The sequence below is a fragment of the Sminthopsis crassicaudata genome, chromosome 3 (assembly GCF_048593235.1).
Source record: "Sminthopsis crassicaudata isolate SCR6 chromosome 3, ASM4859323v1, whole genome shotgun sequence".
Classification (NCBI taxonomy): Eukaryota; Metazoa; Chordata; class Mammalia; order Dasyuromorphia; family Dasyuridae; genus Sminthopsis; species Sminthopsis crassicaudata.
Window position 1 is genome coordinate 249,395,150 of NC_133619.1, and position 17,356 is coordinate 249,412,505.

Here is a 17,356-nt window from a genome sequence, read left to right on the forward strand (position 1 = left end):
TTGGAAACACCTTTGCACATTTGAATCCCTTTTCTTTTTTTATGATCTCTTTGGGATACAGAGCCAGTAGTGAGAGATTCATATGCTTATCTTTCTATAACTTCTGCAACAATTACAAATTTGCAAGTGTGAGAGAAAACTTGAAAGTTGTTTTAATTTAATCTCAGTGGTTTTTCATATTTTTGATAACTTGCAATCACTCTTCTGAAAATTATTGATATATTTTGACCCCTTAATAGGGAATAACTCTTGGTATTAGATATTTGGGTCAATTTCTAATATATGTTAGATATAGTTTAATGAGAGACTTCAAATAAAGGTTCTTTTCCCTCCAATCAACTATTCTTTTCTTGCTATACAAATTTTGCTTATACTAAACTATTTAACCTTATGTGAAGAAAACTATCTTCTATGTTCTCCTTTATTAATTCCTTCTTAGCATTCTTCCCTTAATCTTAGATTTAAGAATTCTCTCTATTCAACAAAAAAACTAGAACAGAGTTTGGAAAAAAAAATAGATTAAGCTCAAAAACGTGTATAACAGATTAAAAAGTTCAAATTAAAAAGAAATTAGTACGCTGGCTCCTCCTTTTTTCTTTCTCTTATTTCCCTGAGAGTCTAGGTTATTCCGCCAAATAAATTATTATAAAATTACTGCTCTAGTCTCATTAATATAGCCCTAAATTAATTTAGAAATAGAATCAATAAATGAGTTTGCATTTATTTATTTCTATTAAAAAACACACACACACACACACACACACAAAACCATTTATCTTTATGTTTATATAAGTCGTGAGTATGTCCTAGCAAGTGAACATTTAAATATTTTTTTCTCTTTGGTTTTGTTAATATATTTACATGACTGTCCACTATGCCACCCATCTCCTGATTTCTTTCACCCCCCCCCCCACTATGAAAGCTAGTGCCTTCCTTTTGAGATGATCTTCCATTTATACTACAGGCCTATTTCCACATATATATATGTGTGTATGTGTGTGTGTGTGTGTATACACGCACATCTACTTATTGCATATACATAGTAATTTCCATGTATATACATATGTGTGAATATCTGTATCTATACACATACATCTTAGATGTATACAATTGTATGTTGTTTTATCCATTAGAATGTGAACTCCTTGAGGCCAAATGTTGTGCTTTATCTTTCTATGTATACCTCGTACTGTGCCCAGCACACAAACATAGTAAACATTTTAATAAATGGGTTGACAGAAATACAGAAATGCTAATGATTTCTGTAGGATTAATTTATATGCTGCTACTTTGTTTCAATTAATTTTTTGTGAAGTTTACAGGATTTTCCAAATAAACCATCATATTATGTATAAATAGTAATAAATTTACCCCTCAGTTCCTACTTGTGTTTTTTTTTATTGTTAGCTTATAGCTAGCATTTTTATGCTTTTAGCTCTTACTAGATTACTTAAAAATAATGCTAGAAGAGAGTTTTGATCATATGACTTAAAAGGCCTCTTATTCTTGTGCTTTTTCACATTTTACATAAATATTGTCCTTTGTCAAGGAGAGATAGTGTGCTGCAGTAGCTTGGAGCTGGTCTTAGAGCCAGGAATGCTTGGGCACAAGCTCCACTTATGCATCTCACTAATCAGGTGATCATTGATAATATGCTTCACCTCTCAGCATTCCAAGAAATTTCCTAAGATGACAAGCTGCAGAAAGGGTATGATTTGAATTGGTTGAAGGAGTTTCCTTACTTGGATGTTCTTCATACAAATGAAATCATAAGCCCATGACAATGAAACCAGCTATACCTCTCCTGAAAGATGATGTATAAAATGATGTGGCCAGTGTGGGAATTTATTTTGCTTTTATTATATTTATTGTCATATATTTGAGAGGAGAAGGGGAAGGAGATTAAAGTATTTTTTTAAATGGACAGAAGAGAAGGCCAGAAAAAAATCACAGACAAGGACAGTTTTACAATATATTTAAAAAGAAAAGCAAGATACATATATAACAGAGATTTGCAGTTTCACATGCTATTTTTGCTATTCTATTATTTATTGAAATGCTCATTTTCCTTGGTGTTTGATTTAAAATTTTTAAAAATTCTTTTAAAAACTTCCATACTAATCCCATTCTATCCGTTTTCTACATTTATTGATTCTTCATTCTCATTTTTTAAAATTTTGGAATTTGTTTTTTCTCTTTTGGGAGAGATCAAATTAATTAAGGATTTGCCTATTTTGTTGGAATTATTTTTTTTAAGTCTTTTTTTTTTTTAAAAAAAATCATTAAACAGTCCTTTAGTTTTTAATTGTATGCATTCAATTTTCAGGGGTTCTACTCTTCAAGTTTGAGAATTATCAGTTTATGACATGTTCTTGCATCATTGTCGCTTTCTTTTTTAAAAATTTCAAAACTGTCTATGCATTTTCTAACCACTTTTTAGAATTACATTATTCAGTTTTCATTTAAATCTCAGTCTTCTGTGTTTATATATCCCTTACTGATTATAATCATTAGGATTTTTTAAAACTTTGTCTTTTTTTCAATTCTAGTTCTTCTTGACTTATTCTGCTGCATTTAAGGGATGGAGTTCCTTTTTTCAATTTTAATTCTTCTTAAACTATTTGATCCATTTGATGCCACTGGCCACCTTCTCCCTTCTGGATTCTAACTCTCATTTCCATGTTTCTATGACATTATTCTTTCCTCATTCAACCACTATCTATCTTTTGCTGGTTCATTTAATTGATCTGTTTTGGAGCTCTCCCTTCTGTTCCAGTCTGCCTTATGCACTGCTACCCAACCCCACCCCAAAGCTTCCAGTATTCTCACACTATATCTTCAATTATATTATCTATCCATGTTCCATCTTCCTCCTTTCTTGTGTTCTTTTACTAGGGTGATGCTAAATAAAAAACTTATTAATAATATTATTTAACAACTCATGAATAATAAAATTATTTTCTTTAAATATAGAAATGACCACATCTATAGCCTCTTAGATAAACATACCTTTTCAAACCTCACTGGATGTTACTTTACTTCCTGCATGCTGTGATTCAGCCAAATTGACCTTCTTGGTTCTCTCTGTTTCTCATACACAAATTACTCATCTTCTATCTTCACGCTATTGCACAAACTTCCTCCACATGCCACAAATGCATTGGTATCTTACTTCTGCCTAACAGAATCATTTTCTTCCTTTAAGATTATCTCAAGCACTATCTTCTGAAGTTTTTCCTTTCCTGATTTCCTCCCTTCCAATGATTACTTTGTATAACTATATATATATGTAACATATATATGTATGTACATAGATATATATGTAAACTTTATATCTGTGCTATTTATGTTTTTATATGTACTTATAATCTCCCCCACTAGAATATATAATACAGTGTGAGGATAAATAGACAGGAAACCCAAAAGAAGAGAAGTACTATGAGGGAAAAATTTTATAAACCATAAAAAATAATATATAAAATGTGAGTTATTTCCCTTATTTCTAAAATAGTAATAATCTTAGAACTAATGAGCTAAAGTAAAAGTTTTACTGTAAATAAATTTTTTACCTCAATGAATTGTTTTCTGCTTTTTGTCTGCCAAGTTCACTTTCTGTATCCATTGCTTTTCGTGCTAGTGCTTTCATCTCCTTTTCCACAGTAGTTATGGTTTCTTTCATCAAAGTCATATTTGCCATTTGTTCTAGACGTTCATCATCAAGCTACACAAGTAAAACAACAAGGCTGGTAGTCACTGGAACCTGTCTTCCTTCTTCTTTCAAACAGGACACACATCTCCTTTCCAAAATGCAGTTTTAGGCCTGGTCTACATGATGAATAAACCAAACTGGGATTGAACACTTTTGTTGGCCCATTCTCTCACTGAATTGCCTTTATGCCCAACAAGTGGGGGAACCAGCATATCCTCATACACACTCAACAACTCAGCAATAAAGACCTTTTTGTGGTTTCAGCAAGACTACATTTTCAATTCACAATTTAACATGACCACAATATGTTAATTTCATGGTTTTTCTGTGCAGTGGCCTAAAATCTCTTACATATGTGATCTACATATCTTGCAGTGTTTCCCCCACTTTTGCTGTCATAAAAGGATACAACTAATAAGAATGCAAACATGATAAAGTAAACCTGTAAATTAAGCCAAATTCCTCCATTAATTTCTTTTATGTATTCTCAGTATATAAGTTCCTAGTATTCATATACAGAAAATCTTATAAACATGAATCTTTATAAGTTAAATTTAATATTTTCCAAAATTTCCCAAATTATTTTCCTAATTTATTTTAAAAGACAAAACATTTTTTCTCTTCTTCTATACTAAAGTAGAGAACAGCACTAACAATCTTTGTTAATAACAAAGATTAAATCATCTAAGTTATTAACCTTAGTAAAGATACATTACTGAGAATTATGGATGAAAAATAGAGATTTCATTAAATCTTCTTTTTAGAAATCTATTTCTACATCTACACTTTTCACTTTTACTTGGTAGAAACACAAAGGATAGAGAATACTTTTATCTTAGAAGGTCCTATATCCTTGATTTAAAAATTGCTACTTTTTTGAACATATAAAAATTAAACATGCCATTATTTAATTTTGAAAATTAGTTATGGACAAAATTTAATTTCTTTTACACTGTGAACTGTAGACTCCAATTCTTCTACTCTTTGTTCCAGGTGAGCCTTCTCATTAAATGCAGTCTCTTGGGAAATCTGTTTCAAATACAAAAACATAGTACCTTCAGTCTTGTTGCATTTGTGCTTCGCTAATATTAGTGTAGATAAAATGTCTTCCTAACCTTTAATCTCTCCCTCAGACTATCTCGTTCCGTGGTCATTCTTCTTAAGTCAGTAAAAGCCACATCTCTTTCTGTTTCTACCCGGCGTAAGATGGCATGTGCTGTTGATGTTGACTTAGGAGACTTGCAATTTTTCATCATTTCTCGTCTAAGTCGTGCTATTTCTTCCTGTGCCTATTATTTTTAAACATCAAGTATAAATTTGTTTTAATGAGTTTAAAAGAATATTTGAATTGTTATTCTGCAGGCCAACTATGGAAAAGGAAGCCTTTTGCTAAAGAATGAGACAAATTTTATATATACATATATATTTTTTAAAAAAAACTTGTTTACACACATTTTAATGACATAAATCAAGCATTAAGGCAACATAAAATACAAAACAGAAATTATAAGTAAAAAGGTCATTGCAAAATAGAATGTTTTCCAAATAATGTTTTCAATATAATTATTCCTTCTCCTTTATACATTTTAATGTAATAAAGAATATTTTAAATAAAATATCATAGAAATATCCAGTTCTAAAATGTTACTTCATATCCCTTGCTGATAGCTTATATCACTACATCTTTGGTGGGAAGAAAGTCTAGATGATTGGTGTCCTCACATATTCTCTAGAACACCTTTTTAACACCATAATATCTCCATAAGACATCAAACTAATTCATCTCAATCCCATAACTAGCAAATAGCCTTGCCTTTTATTTGCTTAAAAAACCAAACAAAATAAACAAAAACCAAGGCCTTTATATATGAGCTCTCATTCTTCTCACTAACTCCACACCTCAATTTCTTTCATTTTCCTTTAGCTTTCCTTCTGACTCATAAGAAGAGGTATCTTAATTGTTATTATTATTAAAACTTTTTATTTACAAAACATACACATGGGTAATTTTTCAACACTGATCCTTGCAAAGCCTTCTCTTCCAAATTATCCTCTCCTTCCCCCTACCTCCTTCCCTAAATGACAGGTAGTCTAATACATGTTAAATATATTAAAATGTGTTAAATCCAATGTATGCATACATATTTATACAATTATCTTGCTGCACAAGAAAAATCAGATTAAGAAAAAAAAATTAAAGAAAACAAAATGCAAGCAAACAACAACAGAAAGAGTGAGAATTCTGTTGTGGTGCACCCTCAGTTCCCACCGTCCTCTCCCTGGGTGTAGATGGCTCTCTTCATCACTGAACAACTGGAATTGGTTGAAATCCTTTCATGATTGAAGAGAGCTACGTCCATCAGAATTGATCATAATATAGAATTGTTATTGCCGTGTATAGTGATCTCCTGTTCTGCTCATTTCACTTAACATCAGTTCATGTAACTTGGAAAAGCTATTTTTATCTCCAAAGCAAATATTTTCACATATTATACTCGATTCCATGCCCTCCAAATTATTTTAGTACCCTTCTTTCTCAACTATTCTCAAACACCTTTATCTATACTGGCTTCCCCCTCAAAGAAGTACAGTTCCCTCCCTTTGAAAAACATTTCTTTGAACCTATCATCTCTTCTGGCTACATTTTCTACAACTTTTGAGTGTCATAGTACTTACACCATACTAAATAAGAACAGGTCAAACTTAGGAAGAATCTCTTTTATATCTGATTTTTGACTATCCCTTCCTTCCCTTAACTTCCAGTGTGGCTCCTGATCAAAGCATTCTCACTATAATAACATTATGAATGATTAATAATAATATTCATTAATGAAAATTTTAGGTGATTAGTGATACCACTAAATCACCCAAGATCATTCTAGAACTCATTCTAATTAACTCTGCTATATCATATTCTCTGTTGAACAATTTTTTTCTTGGGTTTCCATAATATTGCAATAACTTTGTTTTCTTATTTCTTTAAGTACTCCCCAAGTTCTTCACTGGTTTTCTTTTTCCTTTTTGACTCTAGAAGGATTTCTCAGTGTTTTAATTCAGATTGCAGTTCTATTTCCTATGACTCCAAATTCTCATGTAATTCACATGGTTTCAACTATTGCCTCTATGTAATAACTCCCAAAGGTGCATATCTGCCCCAGTTCCAGATGTCTGTTTCACATTTCCTCTTGGATTTTCTGCAATTAGCTTAAATTCAAAATATCTAAAACCAAAGTCATATTTTCTCTCAAATTATTTCTTCAAACTAACTTCCCTATTTCTGTTAATATTAAAACACTTCTTTCAGTTTCCTGGTTAATATTAACACAATTCACTCAGTCTCAAAAAATAACTGAGTGATCGTTCATTCTTCTTTTAACTAGATATTCAATCAACCCTTCCTTCAATGTTTCTTGCCCTTTCTTTACATTCCAACTCTCAGTACACTAGGTTCAAGTCTTTATTATAAAGTTAAGATTAGATTATTATCTAGTCTTCTAACTGGTCTCCCTATCTTTAACCAAAAAGTTCTAAATCTTTTTGTGATATGGACATCTTTGGTAGTCTGGTAAAACTTATCATTCCATTCTCAGAATAACCTTTTACAAGAAACACATTTGATTTAGTATTTCATGTTTCCCCTGATAACACATAAAACAATTTTTTTACATGTTTTAAAATTTTTGAGTTCTAGGGAACTCTCTCCCTTCCTCTCTTCCCACCCATGCCCACCTTTGAAAAGGCACATGTGAAGTTCTACAAAATATTTCCACAAAAGTCTTGTTGAGGAAAAAACATAGATTCCCTCTGCCAAAAAACAACAAATCCTTTAAGAAAAATAATTTTTAAAAAAAATTATGCTTAAATCCATATTCAGACACAATCAGTTCTTCCTTTCTCTGGGTATATGTAGCATTTTTCATCAAGTCCTTCAGAGTAATTTTGGATCTTTGTATTGCTGAGAATGGCAGTCATTTATAGCTAGTCATCCCACAATTGTTAGTACTTTATACACAGTAAATTTCACTTTGCAAAAGCTCATGGAGGACTTTCCAGGTTTTTCTGAGAGTATACTGCTCATCATTTCTTATAGAAAAACAACTGAATAACCTTTTAAAATGTATTAAATCCACAGAATTAAATGGAAGCCAAATATGTTAAAGTAAAAAAAAAATTTTTCTCCATCCAACTTCATTGAACTCCTGAAATATATCCATAGTTGCCTTGAGGGTCCATGGACTCTAAAATAAGAATCCCTACTCTAGCCTTTTCCTCCTCTACACTAACATATTAATGTTCCTATAAAATTGCTTTGCTATACTCTTGCTTCAGTGTCCAAAGACCTTCAACAGCTTTCTATTATCTAAAGAATAAAGTCCAAACTCCTTGGCATTGCATTTATAGACCCTCCATAATTTGTGCTTCCCTTTAGTCATGTGGACTATAATAAGAAGCCAAAGTATTGAATGTGGGGGAGATACTGAGTCACTAAGAAATGCACCATAACTTTGATGAAAAGTACTGTCACACATCTCCAGAGAAATAACTGATGGAGCCTGAATGTAGATCAAAGATACTTTACTTTATTCTTTTTTTTTTTTTCACAGCATGACTAACATGGAAATGTGCTTGATTACTTATATATAACTTATGTAAAATTGCTTGTCTTATCAAGGAAGGGGGTAAGAATAAAGGGAGAAAGAATTTGGACCTCAAATTTTGAAAAGAATGTTAAGATTATTTTTACATGTAATTTGGAAGAAAATGTTAAAGTTTAAAAAAAAATACTCCATATATTGATATTCCCACATTCCTGAAGCTGCTGGATTAATGAATATAATTTACAAAGCTTACAGATTTTTAGATTAAAAATTATAACTCTCAAATTTACAGTTTCATCTCAAATGTTTCCCTTTACAGAAACCTTCTTTAGCTCAAAATGAGCTATTTACTTTCTCCTGAATGTTTATTTTATACTTTTCCACCTTTATCCTTTGGATAATGGAAATCTTTCTCCAACCTAAAGAAACTATTCAGAGACCAGCTGAAAGTCTATTTTTTTCACATATCATTCCCTTATCACCATTCATAGAAGTGAATCTATTTAAAGTTCCTATAGTCATTATTGCCTCTACCATTTAGAGGATACAAGAGACTTACATTAAAGTTATTTGTATATAGGTCATATCTCTAAAACTAAATTGTAAGCCCCTACAAAGCAGGTACCTTTTTGTACTTGATCATCTCTCTCAAAGGCCTAATTTTCCACATAAGAAGTGCTCAATACATATTTGTTAAATGAAGACTACATCCATTTAATAATGCACTTAAGATAGTATTATTTTTTAATTTGACATAGCAAATATATTATGAAAGCCCTAGCTAATGGCTGCATCTGAATGTATATATAACGTTAAAAATTTTCATAAGAATTGGGAATTTTTCAAAATAATACCTTAGCTTAAGAACTTGTATCAACACAATGCTCAACTACAACTTTAGAGGAGTTGTATTTCTTTAAGGTTTGTAAAACACTTTTACAAATATTATCTTGGGAGTTAGGTGCTATTACTCTCCCCCTTTAAAAAGTATGGAAACCCAGTCAGATAGAGATTAAATGACTTGCCCAGTAGAAGTAATAAGCCTCTGAGGCTTTTTTTTTAAAGTCAGGTGTTCTTGATTTCAGGTCCAGTCCTAAAGTATGCTACATAGGGAGTGAGGAACTTTGAGGGCAGAATGAGATGAGTTTGGGACATAGCCAATCTGGGAATTTGTTTGTTAAAATATGCATATTTATTAAAAGGAATTTTTCTTTTTCTTTGTTTTGGATAATGAAGAAAAGATTAAAGAGAAAAATTAATTGCTGCTAATTGGAAATTTTTAAATTAAAAAAAAAAAATGTCAGCAATGGTACATTTACAAAATATTTTCCATAAGAATTTAACACTTTTCAGTGTTCCAAATCACTACTGATCAGAGAAATGCAAATTAAGACAACTGAGATACCACTACACACCTGTCAGATTGGCTAAGATGACAGGAACAAATAATGATGAATGTTGAAGGGGATGTGGGAAAACTGGGACACTAATACATTGCTGGTGGAGTTGTGAAAGAATCCAGCCATTTTGGAGAGCAATTTGGAACTATGCCCAAAAAGTTATCAAACTGTGCATACCCTTTGACCCAGCAGTACTACTAATGGGCTTATATCCCAAAGAAATACTAAAGAGAGGAAAGAGACCTGTATGTGCCAAAATGTTTGTGGCAGCTCTTTTTGTTGTAGCTAGAAACTGGAAGATGAATGGATGTCCATCAGTTGGAGAATGGTTGGGTAAATTATGGTATATGAAGGTTATGGAATATTATTGCTCTGTAAGAAATGACCAGCAGGAGGAATACAGAGAGGCTTGGAGAGACTTACATCAACTGATGCTGAGTGAAATGAGCAGAACCAGAAGATCACTGTACACTTCAACAATGATACTGTATGAGGATGTATTCTGATGGAAGTGGAAATCTTCAACATAAAGAAGATCCAACTCACTTCCAGTTGATCAATGATGGACAGAGGTAGCTACACCCAGAGAAGAAATAATGGGAAGTGAATGTAAATTGTTAGCACTACTGTCTATCTACCCAGGTTACTTATACCTTCGGAATCTAATGCTTATTGTGCAACAAGAAAATGGTATTTACACACATGTATTGTATCTAGGTTATATTGTAACACATGTAAAATGTATGGGATTGCCTGTCATCGGGGGGAGGGAGTAAACAGAGGGGGGGGGGATAATTTGGAAAAATGAATATAAGGGATAATATTATAAAAATATATATATATAATAATAATTTAAAAAAAAAAAGAATTTAACACTTTTCAAAATAATGTTCTGAGGAGAAAGCTTAGTGATGGGAAAAGCTCAGAGTAGCTTTATGTTCCATTAGAACAACAGAATTTCAGATGTGGAAGGAACTTCTGTGGTCATCTAGTCCACTTCACACCAGAAAAAGAATGTTTACTATGACACCCTGAATAAGTATCTAGATTTTATCTATAATCTTGATTTTCATTGAAGATCTCTTACACACAGAAATATGGATGACATTAATTGTTATGAAGTGTAACCTGAAGTCTTCTCATTTTATTTCTTTGCAATTCCTACTCACTATTTCTAGTGCTCTCTGGGCTAACCCCACCTCTATCACCAACCTCTCCTCCCAAAAAGAAACCATCTCACTCACCTTTCTTCTGGATAGCAACATACTGTTCTGAAACCTGAACACAGTTCTCACCATTGTCTTCACACCACAAAGACTTCTCTACTATATGTTGAGTATCTCAGGTTTCTTCAACTAATTGTTAAAATATTTTCTTTTATTCTGAACTTTTTTTTTTCTTTTACTCTGAAGGATATAATTCTACATGTTACTTTAAAAACTGGCCTTAACTGTTTCCTCCTGAGTCTATTTTGTACATTTTAAAAAACATTTTTCCCTTTGGCTCATTATTATTAATCATCCTCTGCTCTCCCTTACAAATTTAAAATGAGGGGAGAGGGAGACCCAAAGCTAAACAGTGGTAATGTCCAAAAATGTTCTTCCTGCATGAAAAGTCCATCACCTGTAAGTCTAGAGGTTGATAACATGCTTTATCATAAGTCCTCTGTTGATCATTGTTTTAATCAAAGTTCCCAAGTTTCAGAGTTGGTTTTCTTCAATATTGTTGTACAAATTATTTTTTTCTGAAATAATGTCTTATCATTTTTTAAAGTGCAATAATATTCTATTTAATTGATATTACATAATTGATTAAGCCATTCTTCAATTGATAAGCACCTCTCCCTCAGATTCTTTTCTTTTTCCCTCTTATTCTTAAGGATCAAGAAATTTGTTATATTTTCAATTGTTTTCTTCCCTTAACATTCTCCTTAAGCCCCAATTACCTTCTTGTTAACTGTGATATGTTTCTTTCTTTTCTTTTTTTATTAAAGATTTTTAGTTTCAAAATATATACATGGGTAATTTTCAACATTCACTCTCACAAAATCTTGTGTTCTAATTTTGACTTTCTTCCTTCCATTCCCTCCCACAATGTATGTTAAACATGTGCAATTCTTCTATAAATATTTCCACAAATATCATGCTGCACAAGAAAAATCAGACCAAAAAGAGGGAAAATAAGGAAGAAAACAAAATGCAAGCAAACAACAACAAAAAGAGTGAAAATATTATGTTGTGGTCCACACTCAGTTCCCACTGTCCTTTCTCTGAGTGCAGATGGTTCTCTTCATCACAAAGCCATTGGAACTGGTCTGAATTACCTCATTTTTGATGAGAGCCATGTCCATCAGAATTGATTATTGTATAATCTTGCTGTTGCCATGTACATCTCCTGGTTCTGCTCATTTCGTTCAGCATCAGTTCATGTAAATCTCTCTAGGCCTCTCTGAAATCATCCTGCTGGTTGTTTCTTATAAAACAATAATATTCCATAACATTCATACACCATAACTTATTCAGCCATTCTCCAACTGATGGGCAAAATATGATGTATTTCAACATAAATTATGTGAGAGTGTGTGTGTGTGTGTGTGTGTGTGTGTGTATGTGTTTTAACTCTGTGTCTGGTTCATATAAGATCTATAGTCCTCCCACCCTTCTTCCATATTTAATATTCTTTATCTGTCAGCCCCCAGTTGTAAGAAATGGCAATTTCTCCTTTTACCCTCCTTTCTCTATCCCCTCTTTAAAAATCCTGAAACCATAACCAATCTACCCCAATTCCTCTCTTTCTCATTTAACACTCAAAAAACCTTTACAAATCTTTAAATTGTTTCTCATTCCCCCTCCATGAGAATGTTAGTATTTCATCACCTTACATACCCTCTTAAAATGTTCAAATATATTTATCTTTCTAGATTTTTCTTGACTCTTAAAAGGTTTTATTCAGATCTAGTCAAAAATACTGGAAATATTTCCAGTTCATTAAAGGTTCATCTTTTCCCCTTGAAAGATTAAACTCAGTTTTTCAAGGTAAATTATTCTTGGTCATCAACCTAAATATTTTGCCTACTGGAATACTAGATTCCAAGCTCTCCCCACATTGTAGTATAAGTTGCCAAGATGTTTGGTTTCCTGACTTACTTGGTATATGATCTCCTTCTTTCTGCAGTATTTTTTCTTTGAAGTAGTCTAACTTTTGGTAAAGATCTTCTTGGAACTTCTTTTTGAAGTTTCTTTTAGGAAGTAATAAGTAGCTTCTTTTTATCTTCACTTTGCCTTTTGATTCTAATAAATCAAATGAGGCAACTAGTGGCACAGTGAATAGAGCATTGAATGTAGAGTCAGGAAAATTCGAGTTCAAATATGCCCTCAATACTTACTAGCAATGTGATCCAACCAGGTCAATCATTTGACTTCTATTTGTCTTGTAAAATGTAATATGGGAACTGTAAAATGGGAATAAAATAGCACCTGCTTCCCAGGATTATTGTTGACAATCAAAAGAGACAATAACTGTAAAGTACTTAGCACAGTGCCTGGCACAGTAATGTTAGAAATGTTAGCTAAAACTTATATAGATATGTTTATAAGCTCTTGAAATAATTTCAAGGCTTTTTTTAAATGGTTTTTAAGTAGTTAAAATAATTTCTCTGATCTGTTTTCTATATTGATTGTTTCTTAGAAGCAGACATATTTCCTTCTATTTTTCCAATAATTTGATTGTCCTAATGCATCTTGCTGTAATATGAAAGGGCAGGTAACAGAAAATGGAAGGGATAAACACTTTTTAAATGCCTACTATGTGTCATGCCCTGTGTTCAGTGATTTACTAATAATCTCTCATTTGATGCTCCTGACAACACTGAAGAAACTGAAACAGAAATGAAACAGATAGCTCACTCAGATCTTTCTAACTCTAAGGCCAGGGCTCCATCTACCTGTATCCCATGGCTGCCATTCATCATTGTCATTGATTTCTCTTTGGTCTATTCTAATTTAGATATCTAATTCAGATAATGTTTACCATTTTCTGTTTTAAGAGATTTAATTCTTCTAACAATTTTTTCACTTCAGAACTTTTATTTCATTTTTTAAAAATTTTTTCATTTTTTTTAAGTACTCATAAAATTTTTTATAGGAAATGAGGTTTTTTTTAAGTCTTTTTATAGTTGTTAGAGATCATTATTTTTTCTTTCTAAGTTGTTTTTGGGGCATCTCTCGATCTACAATAATTTTTTAATACCAAGTCAAAGCTACCTTAAGTTTTATTCATCTCTCTTGCCTTAGCTCTTTTGGGGCTTTGTGTTAAGGCCAAGTTTTCTAATGCATTTCTTTTTTTTGGTGAGGTAAGAGTTTCTCTTAGTCTTACCATTAGTTATATGGGTTACTGCACTGATTTCTCTCAGATGCAGGCATTATTAATCCCTGTCCCTGTCCCCCTTGCTATTCCTTTCCCCACCTATACCACTCTGAATCTTTGAGTTCCAATACACTGGGGATCTTAGGAGTACTGAGGTGACTCAGTTTGAGCATTATCATACCTGCCCTACTCACTTTGACTTCTGGTGGTTTCCCAGGTCTCTACCTAAGACCTTTTGATCATCCTGGAGCTTTTTCAAGAGCGTATTCTGCTGTTGCTGCATCTGAAGACAGAGCCCTTCTGGTAACATATATATTCCTTTGGCTGGAATCTAGTTACACTACTAGTTTATGTGCCTATTCCTGACTTGGCTTGGGCTGGCAGCCTTTTTTTCTTATTCCCAATGGGTGGCTGACTTTTTGTGTGGTTTGTAGTAGAAGAAGCAATTTACTATTGGATTTCTTGATTAGGTATGGGCAAGCTAATCTACTTGCCTCCTCTTGGGCAGTCATCTTGGATAGATGCCAATCATTTCTCACATGGAATGAGCCTCATCATGGTAAGCCACCATCTCTAGTTTATTAAAGTACTTCCTAAAATGTGTGGAACTAAAGTTTTAAAACATACTAGATATCATATGAACAGGACAAAATTCACTGAGACTATTTCCCTTTTCCTAGATATCTCTCAATGTAGCATAAGACTGAATTCATGTTCCAAAAGTAATACACTTTTGACACATATTGAGTTTATAGTTGTAAGAAATCTCAGTAAGTCTTGGCCATGTCCTTGGAGTACTTTCTGTGATTGTAAGGAATCAATGAATGTCAGTCAGTCCTTTTGTATAATTTTGTACTGAGAACAGAAGAAAGTGTTTGCAATTATTTAATAAGACACTGGAGACCACTTTTCCTTGTGCTTGATTTAAGCCTTTGAGCCTTGGTGTATTTCACCCCACAAACCTGGCCAGTTTCCTGAGTGAAACCAGTCGGTTTAAAGGAATGAATGAACTACTTCTCCTGGTAGAAGCCCTCATATCTGGGAAGCTGTTCTGCTAGAGGGTCATATATGACATAATAAACTTGACATAGTGTCTACTTTGTTCTTAGCCTATATAAACCCCATAATGGGGTAGACACTTTGGACCTTTACCCAAAAGGGGGGATGGCCTTGCCTGGAATTTTTTCCCTCTTTCCCCAGACTGAAAAGGCAGGAGTTGATGTTTCCTGAATTAGTGGCATGTTACATTTTTATCTGTCTTTGTTATTACTGTGATAATGACATTAAGTTGTGTATTATTTCTCTATTACAATTTTCCTTTTTCTTTTATGTCTTGTTTGAATCAAGAATCTGAGAAGTAATAAACTTATACTGAGTACAAGTACTGACCTTTAAGTCAATGCCTATTGAATGAGAATTCTAAACTTAGATTAATTCTATAATAGTTCACTAAAATATTCATGGTGTGTTTTTTTTAGACAATCTGCTTTCTAGCCATGCCTTTCTCACCATCATGGTTTGGGTAAAGGTCCAAAGTGTCTACCCCATTATGGGGTTTATATAGGCTGAGAACAAAGTAGACACTATGTCAAGTTTATTATGTCATATATGACCCTAGCAGAACAGCTTCCCAGATATGAGGGCTTCTACCAGGAGAAGTAGTTCATTCATTCCTTTAAACCGACTGGTTTCACTCAGGAAACTGGCCAGGTTTGTGGGGTGAAATACACCAAGGCTCAAAGGCTTAAATCAAGCACAAGGAAAAGTGGTCTCCAGTGTCTTATTAAATAATTGCAAACACTTTCTTCTGTTCTCAGCATAAAATTATACAAAAGGACTGACTGACATTCATTGATTCCTTACAATCACAGAAAGTACTCCAAGGACATGGCCAAGACTTACTGAGATTTCTTACAACTATAAACTGTGAATTCTCTTTTTCATTAGTCTCATAAGCCTATCCCTCCTAAGCAATGAACATATTCCTGCTTTGATACCTTATTCAATATTGCAAAAGAAACCTAAACTTATTTATTCGTACATTTCCTCACCAATTTCAGCTTAATTCTTAGGGGAATTAGCACTTTTATGAGGAAAGGGAATTTAAAAAAAAAAAAAAAAAAAAAATTCACATTCTTCTTTCTTTGCTTCTATTTTCTGGGTATGTCTTTTTAAAATCTGGGGAGTGTCATATTTCACATCAGTCTTTTTTTTTCTTATTTTTTTTTAACTTTCTCAAAAGTTCATAAATTTCGGGGGCAGCTAGGTGGCACTGTGGATAGAGCACCAGCCCTGAATTCAGGAGGGACCCGAGTTCAAATCTGGTCTCAGACACTTAATACTTCCTAGCTGTGTGACCCTGGGCAAGTCACTTAACCCCAGCCTCAGAAAAAAAAGAAAAAAAAAGTTCATAAATTTAGATCTAGAAGGTACCAGAAGATTTGTAGTCCCTTATTTTACAAATGCAGAAACTGAGTCTTAGAAAGGCTAAGAGGCTTGCCCACAGTTACACAGCTGTCAAGGGTTTAAGGAGGATTTGAATTCATGTCTTCCTGACTCCAAATCCAGTATTTTCCGCCCTAAATGTTTCCCCTCCCACCACTGTTTCCATTTCTGTCTTCAGAATTTTGCTCACCATTACCATTACAGAACCAAGCTTTTTTTGAAGAATTTTTGTCTACCAGAAGCTCTCAATAATTTTTCTGAATGATTAGAGAAGTCTAAATGTAACGTGCTGTCGTCTCCAGAAACTGCCAATCGCTCTCTGGTCTAGAGGAGAGACTTCTTCCTCCAGAGAGCCACCTCAAGTCTGGCCCAGATAAGACTCTCTATCTCTTGAGTGCCCTCATTTATCCTCCCGAGAATGGGCGTGGGATAACGCAAGGGCTTCTGGGAAAAATTACTTCAACCAATGAACTTGCTCCTCCTAAGCATGCAAGCTCCTCCCCAGGAGTTCACAGGGGTTAAACTCCCAGTAAAGGCCAAACTAGAGAATTGTTAAGTACTGACTTAGCACTTAGTAAGAACCTAATATCTAAAAAACTGCTCTTCCAAAATCCACAATGCACTCCCAGCTATTCCCAGCTTTCCTTTTCCTCCAGTAAGAATTCTAAGACAATCACTCTCCTCTAAAGTTTCATCAGTAAGTAAGTGAGAATCTCACCCAGAATTATATTTCTCTTTGTGGGAAGAATAAAACTGTAATAAAGGTACATCTAAAAGCATATTCTGTTCTGCTTTTGGCATAGACAGATTAAGTAAAACTCCAAGTAAGTTATCTATGT

General features: G+C 33.2%; 1 protein-coding gene across 19 annotated transcripts in view; it reads right to left on the minus strand.

Moving 5' to 3' along the window:
* The window catches only part of TSGA10 (testis specific 10), an 80,073-nt gene that overhangs the window by 32,533 nt on the left and 30,184 nt on the right, over positions 1-17,356 (minus strand). For 18 of the 19 annotated variants that reach the window (XR_012487979.1, XR_012487980.1, XM_074300376.1 and 15 more), the window contains 3 exons: positions 4,825-4,998; positions 4,661-4,738; positions 3,570-3,721 (listed from right to left, as the gene is read on the minus strand). Coding sequence is in view for 17 of the 19 variants with exons in the window: in XM_074300376.1 (XP_074156477.1) it covers positions 3,570-3,721; positions 4,661-4,738; positions 4,825-4,998 (404 nt within the window). In the remaining 2 variants the exon portion in view is untranslated. Of the gene's footprint in view, positions 1-3,569; positions 3,722-4,660; positions 4,739-4,824; positions 4,999-12,030; positions 12,180-17,356 lie in introns of all 19 variants that reach the window. The other variant, XM_074300379.1, reaches the window with a different exon arrangement.